Source organism: Notolepis coatsorum, assembly GCF_963971535.1.
Source record: "Notolepis coatsorum genome assembly, chromosome: 14".
Lineage (NCBI taxonomy): Eukaryota > Metazoa > Chordata > Actinopteri > Aulopiformes > Paralepididae > Notolepis > Notolepis coatsorum.
Genome location: NC_140178.1, coordinates 36,816,124 through 36,839,128, shown reverse-complemented (window position 1 = coordinate 36,839,128; position 23,005 = coordinate 36,816,124). Strand labels below are relative to the sequence as shown.

The 23,005-nt window shown below is 47.5% G+C and overlaps 1 protein-coding gene across 1 annotated transcript in view; it reads right to left on the bottom strand.

Annotated features, from left to right (window-relative positions):
- Positions 1-1,087: 1,087 nt before the first annotated feature.
- The window catches only part of LOC311240501 (proline-rich protein 29-like), a gene marked incomplete at its 5' end in the record, with an annotated part of 33,339 nt that continues 11,421 nt past the window's right edge, over positions 1,088-23,005 (bottom strand). Inside the window, 4 exons of the mRNA XM_084329078.1 lie at positions 1,088-1,455; positions 1,686-1,756; positions 18,560-18,756; positions 19,345-19,466. Coding sequence (XP_084185204.1) covers positions 1,427-1,455; positions 1,686-1,756; positions 18,560-18,756; positions 19,345-19,466 — 419 coding nt within the window. The 3' untranslated portion in view covers positions 1,088-1,426. The remainder of the gene's footprint in view (positions 1,456-1,685; positions 1,757-18,559; positions 18,757-19,344; positions 19,467-23,005) is intronic.

The window sequence follows — 23,005 nt, the reverse complement described above, 5'->3', positions numbered from 1 at the left end:
TTCAGGAAGACTATGTAACATCTGAGCCAGGGAGGGACTACAGGACAAAACAAGATAACACTAAAATACAATAAAAACAAATTGCCAAAGAAAGAAAGAAAGAAAGAAAGAAAGAAAGAAAGAAAGAAAGAAAGAAAGAAAGAAAGAAAGAAAGAAAGAAAGAAAGAAAGAAAGAAAGAAAGAAAGAAAGAAAGAAAGAAAGAAAGAAAGAAGAAAACAATGGAAAAAAGGGGTTCCTGGTAGACAGTGCATATGAACAGGGTGGAAAGGAATCCCAACCTTTCGACATACAGTAAGAGAAAAATGTCCGCTGTGTGAATATGGTCAATTGCAGAGGTCTTCCTGTATTGTAGAGGTCTTCTTGTATTTATACACCTGCATATAACTCTGTATGATAGTATGTACAGTACAATAATGCTGTATATATATATACAATATATACAATACAATATATATATATATTTATTCTTACTGTATATATATTTATCCACATCTGTCTGTACATACCTGCATATAATCATTTTCACATATCTGTAGATGCTATATCTATATCTTATAGATATACCCAGTTTAATCACCTGTACATTGTATATTGCTGTTGCACTTTACTGTTACATTTGCACTCTGGTTGGATGCCAAACATATTTTTGTTGTACTGTACTTGTGCATAGTGTATAATGACAATAAATTGGAATATAATATAATATAATCTATTACTCAGTAGTATTTATTTATATATTTTATATTTGTATATAGTTTTACTTTTTCTTTTAACAATCAAAGCCTGTGCTTGTTGATGCAGGTTAAATGTACATGAATACACACACACGCACACACACACACACACACACACACACACACACACACACACACACACACACACACACACACACACACACACACACACACACACACACACACACACACACACACACACACACACACACACACACACACACACACACACAATATAATAAAATACAATGTAATGTTCCTCCATGAGATACCATTTAAAATATCCTCACAAATACATTTATTAAATCCATACAAAACATACTGTGCATACTGGCAGAGGCAGAGCGCTCTCCTCAGCGACACGTCACAGACTGTTCTATGACAAATGTTTTACTGCCTCCCACTGGAAAGGTTGGGTAGTGCGTGTTCATAAAAGACATGAAACGCCAAATACAGATAATTGTGTTCATCAGGCAACCTCTAGATTGACATGAAAGCAGATGACAAGGTAAAGATATCAGTGAGGTCGTGATATGGAAAATTGACGAATAAGCGATATAGAAAGTGATGTGGAAAATGATCATGAAAAATTATGAACAGATGTATAAACAAGGGGTGATTGGTTAATTACGGATGTGTCCCCCGAGGCCAGTAGACTCACGATGACGACGGCAATAGTCGCGCTCTCTCTCTAGGTTCTCTCTGTAGCATTGTAGTATTCTGTAAAAAGCACAGGAGGAATACAAGGCACATGATGAATGCAGCCCCTACTGCCGTTCAGAATCACCAGCGCCATTATCACCGACATGCGGCCCAATCAGACCCCCCTGTGATCACTGCGGCTGTGATGCTGGCTGTTGTCACCGCCATTAGCACCCACGAGTGTCACATCACAGGAGCAGAGCGTGCTAATTGGCTGTTAGCCGGGGCGCTGCGGTGTGGTTGTGTACCTGCTGCAGGAGGGATGTCAGCCCCCACGGTCCTGGTGGCACTGGGCGGGGGAGGTGGAGGGACAGCTCGCCTGGATCACACACACACACACACACACACACACACACACACACACACACACACACACACACACACACACACACACACACAAACACACAGGCATCGTTAAAGTTGCCATACATATGTATTCCGCACACAGTGTTACGATGCTCCTCTACACCTATCGCTGTCCATATCGCTGTTGTCGGGCGAATACTTTGTATTTCCATGAGGGTAACCCTTTCAGGAAGAAAACAAAAAACACATTTTCAGATTAACACCTGTGTCTTTTGAAATTCATACATTGGGGTTTGGAATTGATTCCATGGGCCAGAGTGTCCCAAGTAAAAACATGAAAATGACCAAAATTGGAGATACAAGGTTTTCGACCGACATCAGTGAATTTTGTTGCTGTATGTATGACGTCAAAGTGGTTGCGACACCCATAGATATAGACCACTGCAACACTTCCGGGATTCTGAAATCGGGGAGGAGATAGCGGGGGGAGCAAATGAATGAATGTGGATGAGAGCCTTGATGTAAGTGATTGCAGATACGGCTGTGGGGGTGCTAGAGACATGATCGAATAGACTTGTATGCGCCTGAATCTCCTGAACACGGCGTGACCCATTCCTAATCGATCAGAACTAAATCGGCAGAGAAAAAGCCAATTTTTAAGCACCTATTCCCCATGCACATGCGCAGATTGCCCACGGATTGTGACGCCACGCACACCCGCCCTGGAATGTTCCATTAGAGGGGGTCTTGTGGTGAAAATGTGAGCGGCAGGTTACGATATAAAAAAAATTGCTAGCTATATGAGTACCTTGCCAGCTGCTGAAAAGTGCCGGTATTTGAACAAAATTGCCTGCTTTGGTGGCCAATGTCAATTTCTTTAATATCGTAACCTGCCGCTCACATCCACGCCGACACCGCTGTGGTAAACATCGTTCTATAGTGGGACGTGTTGCCTTCTTTTTCTCTTCTCTCTTCGGATGAGAAGAGGGACAGACAGCGGCTGTCAGAAGTGTTGGCCTATATTGCTTCTTGTGAGGGTCCACCTGTCCCTGGACCTTTCTCCCCTTTCCATCCTCCTCAACAGCCCCCACCCTTGCACAGATTTCCCACTACTCCTCAACAGCCCCCACCCTTGCACAGACTTTCCACTACTCCTCAACAGCCCCCACCTTTGCACAGACTTTTTCCAGCCCCTGGATCTTTGTTGTCACTACTCCTCCTTCACTTGCACTGGTGTATATTTAATGTCTACATATCTCTCTGTGCCCTTCCCCTGCTACATTGTCTCTTGTTCCCTTGTTAATTGTTAATTATTAGTTCCTTGTATGGTTCCCTGTTTATTTCCCCAGTGTGTTTGGTCTTGTGTTTTCCTGTAGCCCTGTGTGTTAGTTCTGCCTTCCCTCATGTGAGTCTCGTTTTGCTAATCGCCCTGCTGTCTCTCTAGTGTTAATTGTTTCCCCTATATCTGGTGTGTGTTCCCTACTCTTGTTGTCGGTTCATTGTTTCGATTCCATGTTTGATGTCCACGTCCTTGTTCTCCTTTGTTCATAGTAAGTTTCCCTGCAGTGAATTTGTTTTGTGTTTTTGGACTTGCTCTCTTTATGAGATTATTCTTTGTTTTGTATTTTGCCCTCTGCCAGTCTTAAGCTGAGCTATTCTTTGTTTTGTATTTTGCCCTCTACCAGTCTTAAGCTGAGCTATTCCTTGTTTTGTTTTGCTGCTGCCTTTGGAGTATTTTTGTAACATTTCACCCCTGGCTCGAAGTGTTCGAATTAAAGGAGCAGTGCTCACATTTGACAATTTACTTCTACCTCTCCCTCGTCTCTGTTTGCGCTTGGGTCCTCTGCCAACACAATCCCTAACACTTCTCACGTTGTACTATTGTTCAGTGGTAGCTGTTTAGCTTGCTTCTTAGCTGGGTTGAGCTACCTGTTAGCCAGTTAGCTGTTTAGCTATGACGTTAGCTGCCCGTACGTTCGCTCGGCTGGGAACGTTAGCTTGATGCTATCAGTTAGCCTAGAGTTAGCTGTTAGCTTGTGCTACAACCGTTGAACATTAGCCGTGAGAATAGCAGGCCCTAGCACTCTGACTACGACGTCATCTTTGACAGAAGATGTAGTCGGGCCTGCACCATGACCGGCTGCAGGAGGGGGGCGCCATAGCTGCTTTTTTGCCCCGCCAGCGAGAGGCCTTTCGTCAACGTGGAGACCAGCCTGTGTTGCTGTCTTTCCGTCCTGCGTTCGTTGGTGCAGGTAAGGTGTCCATTGGACATTACCCCACTCTTCCTTCCTTCCCCTCCCGAATGTTTTGTTAATAACGATGTTTTTTCCAAAACGTATGTTGCTTCACTACATTTGGAGATACGACATGTGCTGTGTGTGAATTGTCTTGGTCGCTTGTATAGCTTGGGTACCGCTGGCCAAAGCTTGTGCTTTTCTCTCTACCTAGAAACAGCGTTGTTTTTTACGTGAGTAAAAATTAACTGGGTTTTTGTTGTATGATGAGAAGTTGTGTGTGTTCATGTAACGTTAGACAACATGGCTGAGCCCACAACTGGCTGGATTGCCCTACAATGCTGTGCATAGTGGCATGTGATAGAGGGATGAGTCCTTCTCTCAGCTTGTGATGACAATAACAGGTGGCAAGTTTTTTCACACATGAACAGGGCTGTACCTGTTCAAACAAGGTCTTCGGCTGTGCTGGCGTGCAGTAAAGCTTACTCTACACATTGGCGTCGTATCAGGGGTAAGATGGCGAGGGGTGGGTTTCCCCGGTTTTCCCCTAGGCCCCCCCCCCCCCTCAAACATGATTTTGTTTACAATATATTGTTTCACTATGTTTTGGGGGATACGGTGTAACCCCTCAGCTTCTGCTGGGGTTGTGCTCTTGCTTAGAGAGGAAATTTTTTTCTGAAAATTGTTTGGTTGCTGTCATGTGGACTTAGCAAGGTCTGTGACCAGTACTTAATAGAGGACTTGTGTCTTCTCTTGTCATGAAAAACGGCGTTCCTCTTACGGTAGTGAGAGTGTACTTTCGCCCTTTTTTGTTGTGATGGAGGGTTGTGTGTGTCGTTAAGATCCACAACTGGGTTAGGTGTTGGCCTACAGAAGTTACATGTGTAAGCTCTTGTACCAGGGCCTTTGGCCCTCTCTTGGTCTGTGTTTTTTCTTCCTTTAGGAAAAGGTGTAAAAATTCAGGTGGCAGGTTCGCACATGAGCCTATGTGAAGCTGTTACCTTGACAGGTATACATGCGCTTCATGTACTGTAGCACGCTATGTCATGGCTCTGCTTTGTCATTGCATCGTATCAGGTGTGAGGGGTCATGAGGGGGTGAACTGATAAACCCTCCCTCCCCTTTTTTCTGATTGGTCAGGGGGTTGGACCTCCTGTCCTTCGGGCTTCCTGTCATGTTGCTGGGTCAGCGTGTCACAGGGTAGGGAGGGGGGGGGAGGGAGTTTCCTGGTCCCACGCCATATTTGGGCGGTGGGTCACGGAATTCCCCCCGCCATAGAGTACGTCACTGGGCGTGTTTCTATTGGTTGTGAGACTTCCGTGAGTTCTTTTCAGGCTCCATGTTGTGGACCTCTGTTATTGTCAAGATGAGTTATGCGGTGCGTGAGAACTTAAAAAGAAGTTCTGCTCTGTTGTATGTGTCTTGAGCTTGGTAGGTGATGCAATGCAGTAGAGACAATTTGTTCTTCTGCTCTGCTCCCTGCTAGTAGTGTATATTGGGTCAGAGCCTCCTCCTCAGGGAGTTTCAGAGCCTCCTCTGTGAGTTTCAGAACCTCCCTCTCAGTGAGGAAGCGTCCTCAAGAGTTTCAGAGCCTCCTCCTCAGAGAGTCTTAGTCCAATTGTTACATGAATCTTTTTGGACACGTAGCTCAATGTTGCATATATCTTTTCAATTATTACTCACGTGGGAAGTCTCTCTCTGGGGGTTCCCTGTCTCCTCTCTTTTATAGGGCAGGGTTGACAGGGGTGTTTTCCCTCGGGCGTGTCATATGGGACCCATATCTGTGTCTTGGCCGGCTTCCTGCCGCTCTCCCAGGCGGCTTGGAGGGAACGTTATCTGGGTTCTTGTTAGAATTACCATTGATATGTTTTGGGTCTCGACGTGTACATAGTGCTGGCCCTGGGTGCTTCTGTGTGGAACCACGCATGGGCTTGCGCGCCTTGGTTGCTCATCATTGAAACAGCGTTTTTATGGGGCAACTAGGATGGAGTTTTGTCTCTTCCGGGCGCCAGTGTACTAGGTTAGTCTCGATGAATTCTCGTTCATCTCTGGGGGGAGATAACGGAATAGATCAAAGCATTGGCGGAGGGGTCTCACGCCTTTGGGGTGGGCCACCGGGCGCGGCTTGGTGGCGCCCTCTGTGATGTTTTAGATCGACACGCGTACCTACCCCCGTCCTGGGACTGGGGATGGCGGCGTGATTAGGACACAGGACTGGTTCTGGTTGCGCCGGACCAGGTCAGTTAACCTGTTGTCCGCCGGGGCGCAGATCTGCTGTTCTGGTACCCTGAGGGACTTGTGCTTTTTCGGGGGGAAAATGCCGGGTCGGCCCGGGCGTTGCAGGGTTTGATGTTATGGAGGTGTTTGTGGTTATGTCACTGCGTGTTATCCTTCACTGTTGCTTGGTCCATATTGGTTGTACCTTGCGCTGTGCTAAAGGAGCCTGGTCCTTCTCCATTCTTTTTTCACCCCTCTCTTCTCCTGCTTGGCGGGGCTGGGAGGGGGCTGTCGAGGTGGTTCTTGTACCCCTCTGGCATCCCTGTGTACGTTTTTGCCCTTGACCCCGTGATATTAGGGGTTGTAACGGGGGTTTTGTTTCTTCCTGTTCGTTCCCTAGTGGCATGTGGGTTGCACGTTTGTGTAGTTGTGGGTTCTTCTGTGGGAAGGTAAGTCCCACGGTCTGCTCACCCTGTGCGTTTGAGTTGCTAAACCCCTCTTCGCACAGTCGGATCAGATTCCCTCCCGTCCTCCACTAGGGGGGTCCGGGGGCTTGGGTCCTCCCCGGTTCTGATGGTTGTGGGGTGCCTCAGCGGGTACATTTGTCGAGCTTCCGCTCTGCTCTGCTCCTGTGTTCCAGTAGAGCACAGAGCGTAAGCTATGACGTAACATAACATACCATAGTTATGTGAGTAATAGCGAACGCTCTGTGCTGGACTCACTGAGGACCCCGTGGTCTTCGCCTTGGTGGTGAAAGACTTGGGAAGGAGCTGTTAGTATGGCCACACCCCTGCTTATGTAGAGGAGCGGATGGGGGTGTGGCCAGACGGATGGGTGTATAGGTACATGTGGAGAAATGTATTCAGTATATAGACTGGATATGGGATATGTTCCAGTAGAGCACAGAGCGCTCGCTATTACTCACATAACTATGGTTACATAGATAACCGTATGTTTTGGCAGGAAAACGCGTTTTTCCTAGTGGCAACACTCAAAAGGTGTTTTCATTTGGAAACTCGCCGAAACTCGCCAACAATGGTGCCATGTAATTTGCGCGAGCCGGATATGGAGCCGTTCTGCCCAATGCCCATGCGCAGTAGAGACCCGCACGATTCTTTCCAGTGTTTACAGCAGAGCTGTCCCAAGTAGCTGCAGCTACCAACGTGTTGTCAAGTTATTGTTATAAGGAACCCAGTACTCAAAACTACAACAGTCTGCATTCCCTTAACAATTGTTTGTATTGAGCCGTATTGTATTGTACCCATTCTGCAATCTGTTAAATAAAGTTTTCATCCATTTCTACTAGCGTTAACGTTACTACGTTAATAGCCTTGATGCTAACTATATACATGGAGAATGCCATTCACATTAGCATGTAGCTAACAACATCAGAGATCTTTTTGTGAGACTAAACTATCCACTCTTGGTGGTAAATTGATTGAGTTGATGTTGGTTTTGTTTCATCAACAAATGAGAGGCAGAACACACAGTGAATGTATCCGTTTTGTTTATTGCACTTTTATTGCACTTTCTTTGCTGAAAAATAAATGCTACGTTGGCTAAATGGCTCACACAAGGTATTTAAAGATGGTGGATTGATGTTTTTTTAGCAGGAAGTGTAACTGAGGGGTACAATTCCCTGACTGTATTACTAGATATGATACTTACTACCACTACCTTTGTACTTAATATTCGGCCACCCAGTACACAGCATAAATATATTATCATGAACACTCTCACGTAGATGAAACGGATCCAACACAAATGTACGAATTAGAAACAGGTCTTTATTTCCTACACAGCGATGGTGTGTAGAATAAGCACTTAATCACTTAATTATATTTATGAATTGAAATAGTATGCACTTTTATGGCAAGGAGTATTCGTCGGTATATCAATAGAGAATGTCCAATCTCTGAAGGCGCAGGTGGTAAATATACGACCTGGAATAGTTAAGGAATAACAGCAATGATACTTTAATGATTATACTAGATACACTAGAGGGGGTTAATCCGGTCGCTTGTAAACCGACAGGAGTAGGAGGGGGGGGGGGGTAGAATCCGGCTGCCTCGTCTGGCCAAGGGTATCCCAGGTGAACCCACTGTAGTGCCGTTCAATGCGCCGGCGATCCTTGGACCACAGATGAAAGCAGGTGGACTCTTTGTGGGCCGGCTCTCTCCGGTCCACGGGGGAGAGATGTGAAGAGACCTCGTCTTGCAGAGCGTCTCCTCACCTTGCGTCCTCTCCAGGGGGGGGGGTTCCAACACACGGCAGTGTCGGGGGTCTTTATCCATGGAATAATCAAAGTATCCAAAGCATAATCCGTGCCTGGGAAGGCGGGCTGTCGTCGGTAGAATAATCCGGTATACAGGTCCACTCGCTCGTCGGCTCTGGGGCTCCTCGGGTGCAGCTTCACATAGGGTCAACCACCCTGGGTAAGCAGCCAGTTCTCTGCCCGAAACGATGGGGTACTGACTACGGTAGTATTCTCACCGCACGAAGCACTATATATTAACAGACTATTATTAGCTTAATAGACTACGTCCAACTCGACGATATAGTGCCAAATATGACTATTCAAATATTAATATACACGATGTCTCAATACCGATGGTAGGCCGAACTTGACCTTACTCCCACACGTGGCGTCGCGGGGAGGCTTTACGTCTGTGACTCTATTGGAGGGTAAGAAACTGGACTGAAAAGAAAGTCCTACTTTAGTAGCGCAGTATATATACGCACTATGAACAAATAGTCCCATTAGTGGTGCGGTAGCCAAATTCCTACGCGGAACTAGGACTTGTTCGTACATGTCGAGCGGTACGTTTGAACTGGGTCTGAGGGGTATGGCAGCCTGGCACCAAGGTCTCGACCAATAGTAGAATGGAGACTATTATGGGATGTTCAGTAGGCTAGAATGGATATTCAATGCATATTGTACAAGGAATATACAAGGGATATCAGGGAATATTAGAGAATATACAAATACAATTAAATATATATAAATAAATATATATATTCGGTTTAATCTGGCCCTTCACAACAGCCACCCCCTGAATAGGTCCCAGACCTAATCAGTTAAACAGAGACAGATTAATCGCGTTGTCTATTTACACATAAGGGTTTGCTGTAGGGGTCAGTCAACTTCACAAAGTCATAGGGTTGTAGGGTCATGGTCATCATCGATTGTGTCTGGGAGTCGAGGCAGTTCTATGAGCCTTGCCACGGGACGGGTGTAAGTGCGACCCTGGACGAGTACTTCAGCTGCTCGGACCTTGCCGTCGGCACCGGTGATCACTTTGCTTACGCGGCCGGCCGGCCACATAGCTCTGGGCAGTGATTGATCAATAATCATGACGACTGTTCCTTCTGTCAAATTGTCTCTCTCCTTTACCCACTTCTGGCGGGTCTGTAGAGACGGTAGGTAGTGTTTAATGTCATCCGGTAGATTGAGGGCTCTGCGTAGGCGACCACCCACTCTGATGAGGGCATGAGCGTCGCTCTCGGGGGCCAGATGAATTAATCTGCTGTCGGATGGGACGGGCTTTCCTCCCTGTAGACAGGCCAATTCATCGGGGAACGAGTCTCTCTGGGCTCGCTGCAGTAGAAGCAATTCTGCTTCCTCGTAGTTAGCTGCTGACATATCAGCGGGGGACTTGCACTCCGGGTGGTACCGCAGGAATGTTCTTTGTTGTGCACTCTCTATGGACGTGCAATCGTTTATGTTAGGGTCGGTGGAGGCTACGGTGCTCAATCCACAGAACACAGACTTCTTAATTTCCACCTCCTCTGGACTTGCTTCCCTCGGGATAGGCATGGGCCACTGTCCTTCCGGGAGTCTTAGGAATGCGGGGCCGTCACTGTAGACATTGCGACGGGTGAGGTCATCCAGGGGCATCCCCCGGGTGATGACGTCAGCTGGGTTCTGTTTTGTATCAACGTAGCGCCACTCTGTTTCTCCGGTTAACTCTTCGGTTAAGTCTTGAATCTCGGTGACTCTGACTCCCACGAAGACTTTGTACTTGCATGAGTCCGATTTGATCCAGGCGAGTACCGTCGTGGAATCCAACCACAGGATTGTTCTAGACACCGGTATGGTGAGCTCACGTTGGATGAGCGTGGCTAGGTGCGCTCCGGCTAGGGCTGCGCAGAGCTCTAGACGTGGGATAGATTGTTGCTTGCGTGGGGCTATTCTCGAGCGGGCGAGGACAAATGCTGTGTAGATCTCTCCCCCCTGGTCTTGGGCCCGTAAGTAGGCTACTGATCCGTATGCGACCTCTGAGGCGTCACTGAAGACGTGTCCATTTTACATGTCTCTGGCCTCACCGTGGGTGGGAAGTAGCTTCGGCGCATATTAACGCCTGGGAGTGAGCGGAGCTCCATCTCCCACTCTCTCCAGGTGGATGCAAGGTGTGCGGGAATGGGGTCGTCCCAGCCCTGGTCCTTGTCCCACAATGCTCGTACAATCATTTTTGCCCTGGTGGTGTACGGTAGAATACATCCTAGCGGGTCATATTGTCGGGCGAGTGTTGTGTACACACTCCGTCTGGTGGTCGGCGCCGCCGCCGGCCTTCCCTGCTCCGTAGTCAGGGGCTTGTGTCTGTAGTGAAGCGAATCTGTTTTGAATCGCCACACCAATCCCAGGGTCATCTCCTGGGCTTCTCCCGGGATTGTAGCCATCCAGGTCTCGCTGCTGGCTGCCTTGTCCTCGGAGGAGAGGCTGCGCAGTACTTGCGGATCGCTGCTGGCCCACTGCCTGAGATCAAAGCCGCCTTTGATCAATGAGGCGCAGAGTTTAATCAGGAGAGCCTCGGCTTCTTCCTGGGTTGAAAGGCTTTGTAGACAGTTGTCTACGTAGAAGCTGTTCTTTACGCTGTGTCGGACCTCTTCGTCCGCTGCTGGGTCCTCTGCTACATGTTTCTGTAGTGCAAATGTCGCACAGCAGGGGCTGCACGTCGTTCCGAAGGGGAGGACTTCCCATTGGTAGATGGCTGGGTGCTCATCTCCTGGCTTCTCTCTCCATAGGAACCGTAACAGGAGCTTGTCCGCCTCTACTAATCTCACCTGCAGGAACATTCCTTTAATGTCCCCGCTGATGGCCACCTTTTCCTGGCGGAAGCGGAGTAGAACGCCGAGTAGGGAGGGGCCGAGTGTGGGACCGGGCAGTAACTCTTTATTCAGATTTTGGGATCCGATCTGGTAGCTGCAGTTAAATACTATGCGGTCTTTACCGTTGTGATGGACCTTGTGGTGGGGCACGTACCACGATTCAGTGGTCTGGTCAGCCTCTTTAATGTCCATCTTTGTGACGTGTCCCGCTGTGATGAGCTTCTCAATCTCAGCGCGGTATACACTCTCTTGGGCGGGGTTCTTGGCTAAGCGCCGCTCTGTGTTCAGCAGGTACCGTTCTGTGGCGTCTGTCTTGGCGTGGAACGTAGGCATTCCTTCTCGCCGCAGGAGTGGCGTGGCGTATCTCAACACGCCGTTGACCGGGACTCTCTTGGTCCCTGTCTCGAGGAGGTGAATTGCGTAAATGTCATCTTTAGAGCGAATGTCTTTCTTTCCGTTCTTAAAGGGCATTTGTTCCAGGGTCCATAGCCGCTCTACGTGTTGCAGGAGTGCGGTTTCTCCCTCTGTGACTCGGGAGTGGAGACATCTAGTGGCTGTACTTCGGTTGAGAGATTTGGCGAGCGGGCCTTGGAGAGTCCATCCCAAACGGGTCTCGACTGCTGCAGGACAGCCTCGGGGTCCGGTATGAACCCGGTCTATCGGGACAATGAGGTCTGCATGGTCGGAGCCTATCAACAGGGTCGGCATAGCATTGTCTATGAGCGGGATCGGTAACTTGCGCAGATGTGCATATTTCTCCATCAGCTTGGCGACGGGGTATGTGTACCGCGACAGTCCTATTTCTTGGCTGGTGAAAGCGTCTGCAATCTGGTACCGTCGCTCAGGCTGGCCGCTTGCTGCGATAGAGAATGAGACATTCTCGCCCTTTATCGTCTTCAAATCTCGTCTTATTGTCCGAATTGTCATTTGGGTTTCGCTTCCCCGCAGCCCTAGCTGGGCCGCAGCGGAGGCGAGCAGCAGGGTCTTCTCTGACCTGTCATCGAGGACGGCGTAAGTGTCCAGGACTTTATTCTGGTAGCTTAGTGTCACACGCACTACTTTTAGGAGTACTCGGGCTCCACTGCTGCTGGCGGGATCGATGTACATGACGCTCGCTTTGCGGCTGGATGGTGCAGGTGAAGGGCGCCGTCTGTTACTGTCGTGAAGTATGTCCAGATGGGCTCCATCGCACTTGGTGCACCTTTTCTTTAAGCGGCATTCGGCTGCCATGTGTGAGCGCGCACAGCGAAAACAGCGCTTGTTGGACTTTATCCATTGACCTGCTTCCTCCGCGTTCAGCTTGGGAAAGGAGTCACATTGCGCTAGCCAGTGTTCTTTCTCACAGTAGGGGCACACTATCTTCCACTTCTCCGTTCTGGAGGGGGTACTGTGGCTCCTGCTGCTCGGTACTGACTCCGATTGGTGCATCACAGTCACCGATCTTCTTCCATCATTTAGTCGTCTGGTTCCTTCTCTGGAGCCAGGGGTGCTCCGTCCGAATGTATCTAGCCGTAGGCTGCTGACTTCTCTCGCCAGGAAGTCTGCTAGATCGAGGAGGTTCGGTTCGGGGCCATTCGGGTCTCTGTGGTCCCTCTGCCGCCTAAAGCGCTCCTGACGAGCGGGCGGCAGCTTCTCCAGAATCCTTTCCACATTTGAGTTGGCGTAAAGTTCATGCCTCCCCTTCTCTCTTTGCACTCCCAACATCCCTACCAGGGACTGCACTCTGATGGACAGGTCGTCCAGTGCTCGATTGTCTATTGCTGGGGGTAAGCGGTCGATGTGTCGGATCTCCTGGATCACGTAATCCCATATGCGCCCATACCTCTGGTCCAATGCTACCAGCGCTGCTGTGTATGGGGTGGTGGAAGTCGCGTAGGCGAGCGCTATATTATGTGCGCGGGGCACCTTTAAGTGCTGCAGTAGGATGGCGTATTTGTGGCGTTCATCCAATACATCCACCAACATGGTCTCCAGACACATGCGGAGTTCTGTATACTGGGCCCGGTTCTCTTGGGTGAAGTCGGGTACCATAGGCGTGCCAATGTATGACGCTGACTGTGGATACATCGGCGAGCGTTGGGGGAGAGGCCTCCTAGGCGAGTCTCCTCCCGCTCCTTGGTATGGGCTGGTACCGGCAGTGTACCATGGCCCGCTTGTCCAGGTGCTGTTCCTCGGTGCGGGTCGTGCGTCGTGCTCACCCGTGTATAGAGTCGGGGGTCTGTAGCGCAGCTCCGCGGGAGTATAGCCTGGGCTGTACCGGACCTCCTGGTCCGGTAGAGTACTGTGCTGTCTTCGGGCGTGGTTCTCCTCCTCTTCCTCTTCGTCTTCAGTTAGGTCATCCAGTGCTTGTAGTCTCTGGTTTAGCCTCTCCACAGGATATGCTGCTCCTTCCCGGTTGCTAGGTCTCGCTTGGACCGGTGGGGGGAGGTGGTCTGTGGGGGGTATAGACCTCGTCTGTTGGTCAAGTTCAGGGTTGTTTACTCGGCTAGGGGATGCCGCCCTGGAGGTGTGTCTAGACGAGTTCCTGGAGCCTCTGGCGGAGGGAGAGGGTGTTGTCCGTCTGATCAGCTGTTCTATTAGTTGCGCTTGCTGTCTGTCGCGCTCTGCTTCCCGTAGAGCACCAGCAGCTGCTCGCTGGCTGTCTGCTCGGTCTCGGGCCACATTCTCTTCCATCTGAATGCGTCTTATTTCCAGGCGTATGTGCTCTTCTTCGCTCCGTTGCTGTATCTGCAATCGATCGCGTTCACCCTGGAGTCTATCGCGTTCAGTAGAGGCTTTCAGGCTGACGAGGAATGCCTGCTGTAGGGTCCTTTCTGCCTCGCTGGGAGAAGGCGGTTGTATAGGGGAGCCTTCCCTCGGGGTACTCCTTGCGGAGCCTTGGAGCTCTATCTCCACGGTGCTCTCCCCGTCTTCTTCCGTGCCGAGTTCTCTCTCGGTAGCGTTATATTCCTCCCGGGACTCATCGGGGACTACTTCTTCAGTACTGGCGGGGTGTGAAGTCATGTCTGGTTCCCACTGGTCCCCACCGTGAACTTGGTCAGTTACATTAGAGCCCGTAGGGGCCTCTATGGTCGGGGTAGTCTGGGCGTTGGGGTTAGACATACTTTTACTTTCTAGTTTTACCGCGTTTACTGTTAGTAGAAGACTAGGTTGTTGACTGACAGCGTAAGCCTCTAAGTACTGAGGGAGCCGTCGTTCGCGCTGCGGGCGTTGGTTAGGAGGATCGTTTCGTGGAGTGTTCATCATAGGCCATTTCAATATTAATAACACTATATTAATATTACACTAATTACCCTCCGGCTCGAAGGACCAATTGTAACTGAGGGGTACAATTCCCTGACTGTATTACTAGATATGATACTTACTACCACTACCTTTGTACTTAATATTCGGCCACCCAGTACACGGCATAAATATATTATCATGAACACTCTCACGTAGATGAAACGGATCCAACACAAATGTACGAATTAGAAACAGGTCTTTATTTCCTACACAGCGATGGTGTGTAGAATAAGCACTTAATCACTTAATTACATTTATGAATTGAAATAGTATGCACTTTTATGGCAAGGAGTATTCGTCGGTATATCAATAGAGAATGTCCAATCTCTGAAGGCGCAGGTGGTAAATATACGACCTGGAATAGTTAAGGAATAACAGCAATGATACTTTAATGATTATACTAGATACACTAGAGGGGGTTAATCCGGTCGCTTGTAAGCCGACAGGAGTAGGAGGGGGGGGGGGGTAGAATCCGGCTGCCTCGTCTGGCCAAGGGTATCCCAGGTGAACCCACTGTAGTGCCGTTCAATGCGCCGGCGATCCTTGGACCACAGATGAAAGCAGGTGGACTCTTTGTGGGCCGGCTCTCTCCGGTCCACGGGGGAGAGATGTGAAGAGACCTCGTCTTGCAGAGCGTCTCCTCACCTTGCGTCCTCTCCAGGGGGGGGGGTTCCAACACACGGCAGTGTCGGGGGTCTTTATCCATGGAATAATCAAAGTATCCAAAGCATAATCCGTGCCTGGGAAGGCGGGCTGTCGTCGGTAGAATAATCCGGTATACAGGTCCACTCGCTCGTCGGCTCTGGGGCTCCTCGGGTGCAGCTTCACATAGGGTCAACCACCCTGGGTAAGCAGCCAGTTCTCTGCCCGAAACGATGGGGTACTGACTACGGTAGTATTCTCACCGCACGAAGCACTATATATTAACAGACTATTATTAGCTTAATAGACTACGTCCAACTCGACGATATAGTGCCAAATATGACTATTCAAATATTAATATACACGATGTCTCAATACCGATGGTAGGCCGAACTTGACCTTACTCCCACACGTGGCGTCGCGGGGAGGCTTTACGTCTGTGACTCTATTGGAGGGTAAGAAACTGGACTGAAAAGAAAGTCCTACTTTAGTAGCGCAGTATATATACGCACTATGAACAAATAGTCCCATTAGTGGTGCGGTAGCCAAATTCCTACGCGGAACTAGGACTTGTTCGTACATGTCGAGCGGTACGTTTGAACTGGGTCTGAGGGGTATGGCAGCCTGGCACCAAGGTCTCGACCAATAGTAGAATGGAGACTATTATGGGATGTTCAGTAGGCTAGAATGGATATTCAATGCATATTGTACAAGGAATATACAAGGGATATCAGGGAATATTAGAGAATATACAAATACAATTAAATATATATATATAAATAAATATATATATTCGGTTTAATCTGGCCCTTCACAACAGGAAGTGTAGTGGCACGTTCAACCTTTCTGATTGGTTGAAAATGGCCTTCATGTTTGAACTACATCGCCACCTACTGCTTTGGCATTGTACTACATGTATATACATCACTGAAAACTGAAAACGAAACTGGCCCTAATGTAACCGCAGCCTGAGAGTGGTTTTGAAAGTGGGTAGTGATTCACATTCCTTTACAGCTTTGGGTAGGGCGTTCCACATTGATGTGGCATAATTGCGAAACGTGTTTAGTCCCTTGTTTGAGCCGAATCTGGGTTTAACATTATAAGGGCCTAACTTGACTTGACTAAACAATAAATCTGCCCTGAGGAAGCTGATACCGGCTAGAACATATAGTTGACGCGTCTGATCCAAAGATAGAATGTCCACAAAATGGGTTTATTTACACTAAACAATAATTGATGCACAATTTGCATATAATATATAAAGTGAACGATACTACCTTGTACAACAACACATTACTATCTACAAACAAAACAAATTCACCAAACAACGGCGACGTATGACTGCGACGGTCAAAAACTGTTGGCTCTGTCGGTAACCAAAACACACCTCGCTGTCATCAGTCCCATTACCCACTAAGTAGCCACGTAAGTCACCTACTGGTGAGCAATGGGAACTGATGCCATAAACCCAATAGCAGGCATGGCTGTCTACAGGCAGAAATCAACACAAATACATAAATACAAAACAAATACATAGAATATAACATATGGCAATACAACCTCTAATAATGTCTGTTTTGGCTTCTACAAACATGATTTGTGGAGCTCCCTCTGGTGTTGTGGTCGTGGTCCATTATAAGTATGCAGTATGATCTCTGACGTTTTTAACAAACCAAACGGTTGAAAATTTAGCAAGCTATGGTTATTTCAATAGTACATGCACCATAGACATGCATGTTATGAGTGGGCGTGCTCCACCCACGCAAGATGACCGCCATGTGGCAACGTCAGTCTCCGTTGGCCCGCAGCGCGGGTGAGTCATCTAGTGATATATATCTATGGCGACATCTACATGCAGCTGGCCACAAATGTAACTGTGTCAAATTGATGCGAGCTGACATGGACAGCGCAGAGCTGTGATTGGCCGCTACCCTGGGCTGGGCTTGGCCGTGTATGTGTTCCTCTGACGTACTTTCGTATTTACAATTTATTACCTCTGGAGCTCGGTCGGAGCACTCCATTATCGATCCTGATTAACTACATTACAAACATGGACCAAATTGAAGAAAGACTAGCCGAGGAAGTCTGAAAATATAGCCAATTGTACAACACAACTCAGGAGCACAGCCACCTACCTAGTGGTTCGACAGTGTACTACAACCCACGTGTTGACATGTAAGTATATTGGGTCTAGCTCCCATGCTCAAAATATAGCCGACGTTGAAACATATCTCGGCCTTAATGAACACTTTGAGTGCCAGCAGGGGGCGCACGATTTATTGCTTGAATGCCAGCCTTTTTGGACTGATTTTCCGATATTTCATGATTTTCGCGGAGCTATTTCTATATTCTATATTATGGCTATGTGTCTAATACGCCCGTATGATAATAGCTCTTTACTGGAATACACACAACACGTTGTCATTTTCCGGCTGATTTATGAATAGTTTTCAAATAAACGCTAGATTATCGATAGTATATGTGTACTTATGCACGCTAGAGAAGCGGGCTGAAAAATCGATTATCTATGACCTGGTCAGCGCTAACGTCATACACGCACACACACAAACACGTTGAGATATATGTGAAAAATACATCTGATTACCCCAAGACTGGTAACATAGATTCCTTACCTCACATCAGATGTTCTGCAAAAAGATTATTCCAATTCCTGATCGCCATTCCAAATATCGATCACGTTTATTGATCCAACGTTAGGTACTCGAAACACATAATCCAAGCTGCTCTGAGTGTCCACAATGAATCCAATCGTCTCCGGTTACATGCCTGAGAAGTAAAATGTGGAATCCGTTCCCCCCCCCCCATGCATTTCCATTGAGTCCAATCCAATGGGTGCATTACCATCCGGGAGACGATAGGGGCGGTATTTTCCCTGTTCGAACTCATAGACAGTCCCAATGATAACGTGAGGCTAGATTGATGAAAAATGAATGGATATCGCTAATAAAAGCAATAACGATTAAATAACGAGATTTCTCGTCCCTGGCACTCAACGCATGGCATGAAATCACGAGATTTCTCGTGGCTGGCATTCAATGTGTTAATGGGGATATGGGTGATCTGAGTGTCGCTGTGCATCATCACCTGTCTCTGTGCGGTGCTGAGGGCATCATCACCTGTCTCTGTGTGGTGCTGAGGGCATCATCACCTGTCTCTGTGCGGTGCTGAGGGCATCATCACCTGTCTCTGTGCGGTGCTGAGGGCATCATCACCTGTCTCTGTGTGGTGCTGAGGGCATCATCACCTGTCTCTGTGTGGTGCTGAGGGCATCATCACCTGTCTCTGTGTGGTGCTGAGGGCATCATCACCTGTCTCTGTGTGGTGCCGGGGGACCAGGATCCAGAGGCTCAGTAGGGTCCTGGTAGACCAGTGTGGGCTGAGGCAGGGCTGTGGGCACCCAGGCTGGGTAGGACAGGTATGGGCCAGGCTGGTAGTAGTGGTGGGTCACCTCTTCCTCCTCCTCATCCTCCTCTTGAATTATCACTGGATGATGTCTGATGATGACCTGACATATGAGGGAGAAAGACAAACATCCTTTGCTTATTGTTACAAAGTAAGCAGAATTTAAGTCTTACAATTTGTTGGATGCTATGGGTTACGATATTTTGAATGTAACTTTTTGTTTCACATTGAGTGAATTTGAATACAATTTTATATTCCCACAGGAAGATTTTGAATGGGATCTGAGGAAGCAGAATTACATAAGAAACGTAATTTGTCTCTTTGTTATTTTCAAGTTGAGGATATAGGATGACACTCTAACAACTCTTAACAAGTCACTCATGTAATTTAATTAATTGACCTATCTCAAACCCTGCCCTCTTTCCTTGATCCTCTAATCACAACTGTGGCTTGCCTCAAGTTTGTCAGAAGGAAGCAACTGTTGTGATTGGAGGATCAAGAAAAGAGGGCAGGGTTTTGAGATAGATCAATTACTACGTCCTTCTATTCAATTTCAGTAAATGTTCTACCAGCAATATGATTTCCAAATCCAATTCAAATGTATATTTTGAACAGAATTTCACACAAAATCCACAAATCCTGAATGAACTCAACCCAGTTGAACTCGAGATCTGAGGCCTATACACAGTACCTCGGGGGGGGCAGGCGGAGGAGGGTTGGAGTAACCGAAGGAACTGAGGGCCGACATGGTCATGTTGTTCATGATGACCTGGTGCATCTGGGCATTCTGGATCATCATCAGCTCCACGAGATCTGATGTGATCGGAGATGATTCACTTTATTGTTATATAAACATAAAACATAAAGTTTGGACATTTGTGTTTGGTAGATTATTTCTCTGTTGTAACAATGCTTCTTGGCAATATATTTTATACCATTGGAAAGCCTGTTTATTTACCTTTTTAAATGGTGCCCCATTTGTAAGGAACATGCATTTGTGGGATGAGCAGCACAGCTGAGTATGTGGGTTGCGCCCATGACAAATGTGACAAATCTTATTCAAACTGCTTATTCTGCTGTTGCTATTGACTCTTGTTTGGTGGATTGGATGATTGAAGTCTATCAGTAACAAGGAAGAAACGAGACATATTGGCAATTTTACAATTTATTAATTTAATAAACAGTCAGAAGCCTCAGTAGCGTGTGGAAGAACCATACACAGCCACAACAGCCTGGCACCTCCTCAGATATGGACCTCGATCGGACCTTCCTACGCTGAGCTATGGTCACTTTTCCACACCTACCCCCTACCAGTGGCAATCCCATATCTCCAGTGTGGGGCCGAACTCCATCCTCCAAGATGACAACGCTCGCCCCCACAGAGCGGGGTTTATCAGAGACTACCTCCAGAATTTGGGAGTAGAGAGAATGGAATGGCCAACAGTCCTGACCTCAACCCAATTGAACACTTGTGGTATCAGTTTAGGCATGCTATTCGTGCTAGGGTGACCAACACAACCACGTTGGCTGACTTGAGAGTTGCGACAAATCCTGGTTGAGGTTGCACAGTTTGCAGTGTGAATAAGCATACAAGATACCGAGGCAAATACACACAGATACAGACAGACAGATAAACAATGGGTACCGTGACTGAGCCACTGCACAACGCCATTCAGATCACAATCTTTTATTCTGATCACACAGTATAAAAAAGAAACACAATCAAAAGACTTCATTCACCAAATACTAAATATTTTCAGGAATTTGTCTCAGCGACGGCAGAAAGAAATGGGTGACCACTATACTAGTGTATAGACCAGTACCACGAGACAGGTATGCTCAATAGAGAAGTGGTATACTGTGTGCACCTTTATTATCTAAAGATGGTAGGTTAGAGTGTGGTGTTTATTCATACTTAAAGACAGTAGAGGTTGAGCATGTTCTTGTCATATATCACATTTCCACTCCTACTCAGCCGAAAGAGTTGTGCCCTTCCTGCCGACTTGTCGTACAGAACTTGTAAGTCGCTTTGGATAAAAGCGTCAGCTAAATGACAAAATGTCAAATGTAAATGTAACGTGATATGGATTGACTTCCCAAATTATGCAAATACATGGGCTGTTCAAAATAAATGGAATGGTTATATGGTTCTTCAGTGCAAGGGTTCAAGGGTTGAACGTGACACGTGGAGGCATAGGCAATGTAGGTAATGCAAAGGTACAAACATAGCTAGAAAAGTAAATAATGTAAGATAGCGGCACACTATAACAGAACGACTGTAGTTGGAACAGTGGGCTCATGAGCAACAGGGCAAGAAACAGTTAACAGTTCTGCTGTGGCGGTGGAGGAGAGCAGAGGGATAGAAGGACTGGTATCCGAATGTAAGATAAGATAAGATATTCCTCTATTGGTCCCCTTGGGGAAATTCGGGCATCATAGCAGCATACTGACAAACTTTGAGGGGTTTTGGCCACCATCAGCTCGTTTAGAATCAGAATCAGCTTTATTGTCACATCTTTCTATTCTGTTTCAGCATGGAGGAGTGAAATGATTTGTTCTAGGCTCCTTTGCCTAGCAACAGGATCAACGTAAAGTAGTACAAAACAAGAAGAAATTAAAAGTAGGCCTATGTGAAGATTAAAAGATTTGCAGCATAGCAATGATAAAAAGAAAATAATAGCACTAATTCCCAATACAATAATCACAATGTAGTCATCACAGTGTGGGCATAGTGGGTGAAAAGTGTCAGTAGAATCAGCGATACAGTGGCTGTGGCTGCTGTAACAAACACTGCGTGGGTGTAGTGTGTGCAAATCACTAGCAGAGACAGAGTTATATAGCAACAATATCGCTGCAGTCACAGGCCGTTAGCCGACCGCTATAGTGTCATTTGATCATGAGATAGCAGTGATAAGAGTGATGAGTGATGCAACATTCAGTAACACTGTGACACATCCTGCGGCACTCCTCCGTCCTGAAAGCAGAGAGTCAGCCCATGAATAATACAGCGGCTAAACGCCTTTAAAATGTGGCAAGTCTTAGCGGGCTGTCAAATATGTGGTCAAAGGTAGAGAGAATGACAGAACAAGGTTCTGAACAACAAGTTAAATTTAAGCTTTACTTTTCAATACAACATAGAGCAAAATGTAATACAGAATTTAACGACCATACTAGGAAGAAAACAAGAACACAGCGAACTGCCGGCTGCGCTTGCGCGGAAATTTAAATTATTGCACGTTTCCAAACAAGCTCTCGCCCTGGAACCGATGCAGCTAGGGAGGATAAAACTGATGCCCTCAGAACGCCAACGAAGGCTCAAATTGAATTTGTATTTACTGTGGTCAAACCGGGCATTTCCTCGCCACCTGCCCAACGTGGCCAAAAGATCAGGCTCATCAACAACCGGGGGGGGGGGGGGGTGCTGATGAGCCATACCACCACCAACTCGCCCTCCTCTAATCACCTCCAACTCCCAGATACTGTATCGTGGAACATTGTCTCAGTGCCCATTAGTGTTGATTGACTCTGGAGCCGAGGACAATTTTATTGACACTTACTTTGTATTGCAGTCCAACATTTTCTTAGAACTCCTCTCAGAGCCTAAGAATGTTTTTGCACTTGACGGGAAATTACTCGCCCACGTCACACACCGGACAGGTCCCACTTCTCTCCTCATATCCGGAAACCATCGCAAACTCATCTCACTGTACATAATTCCCTCTTCCATGTCTCCCCTAGTGTTAGGATTTACATAACCCACACATAGACTGGTCCAGCATATCCATCACAAATTAGAGCCTACATTGTCACTCACACTGTTTGCACGCAGCTGTTCCCACCACTATTACCAGCAAACCAGGCCCCCATCATCGTAGATTTTTCCACAGTTCCTGCCGAATATCATGACCTCCGAGGGTTTTTTAGTAAGGTTCGGGCTCTATCACTTCCCCCACATCGCCCTTATGACTGTGCTATAGACTTGCTCCCGGGCGTCTCATTACCCTCTAGGAGACTGTACAACATCTCCAGACCAGAAAGGGAGGTCATGGAGAATTATATCAATGAGTCTGTGGCAGCAGGACTCATTCGTCCCTCATCGTCGCCTGTGGCAGCGGGTTTCTTCTTCGTGGATAAGAAGGGCGGTTCACTACGCCCCTGCATCGACTACAGCGGGTTAAACGACATAATGGTAAAAAATAAGTATCCTCTCCCGCTCATCGACTCAGCTTTTGGCCCTCTGCACCAATCCACCATCTTCACCAAGCTGGACCTACGCAATGCGTACCACCTGGTCTGTATAAAAGAGGGAGATGAGTGGAAGACTGCCTTCAACACCGAGCTGGGCCACTTTG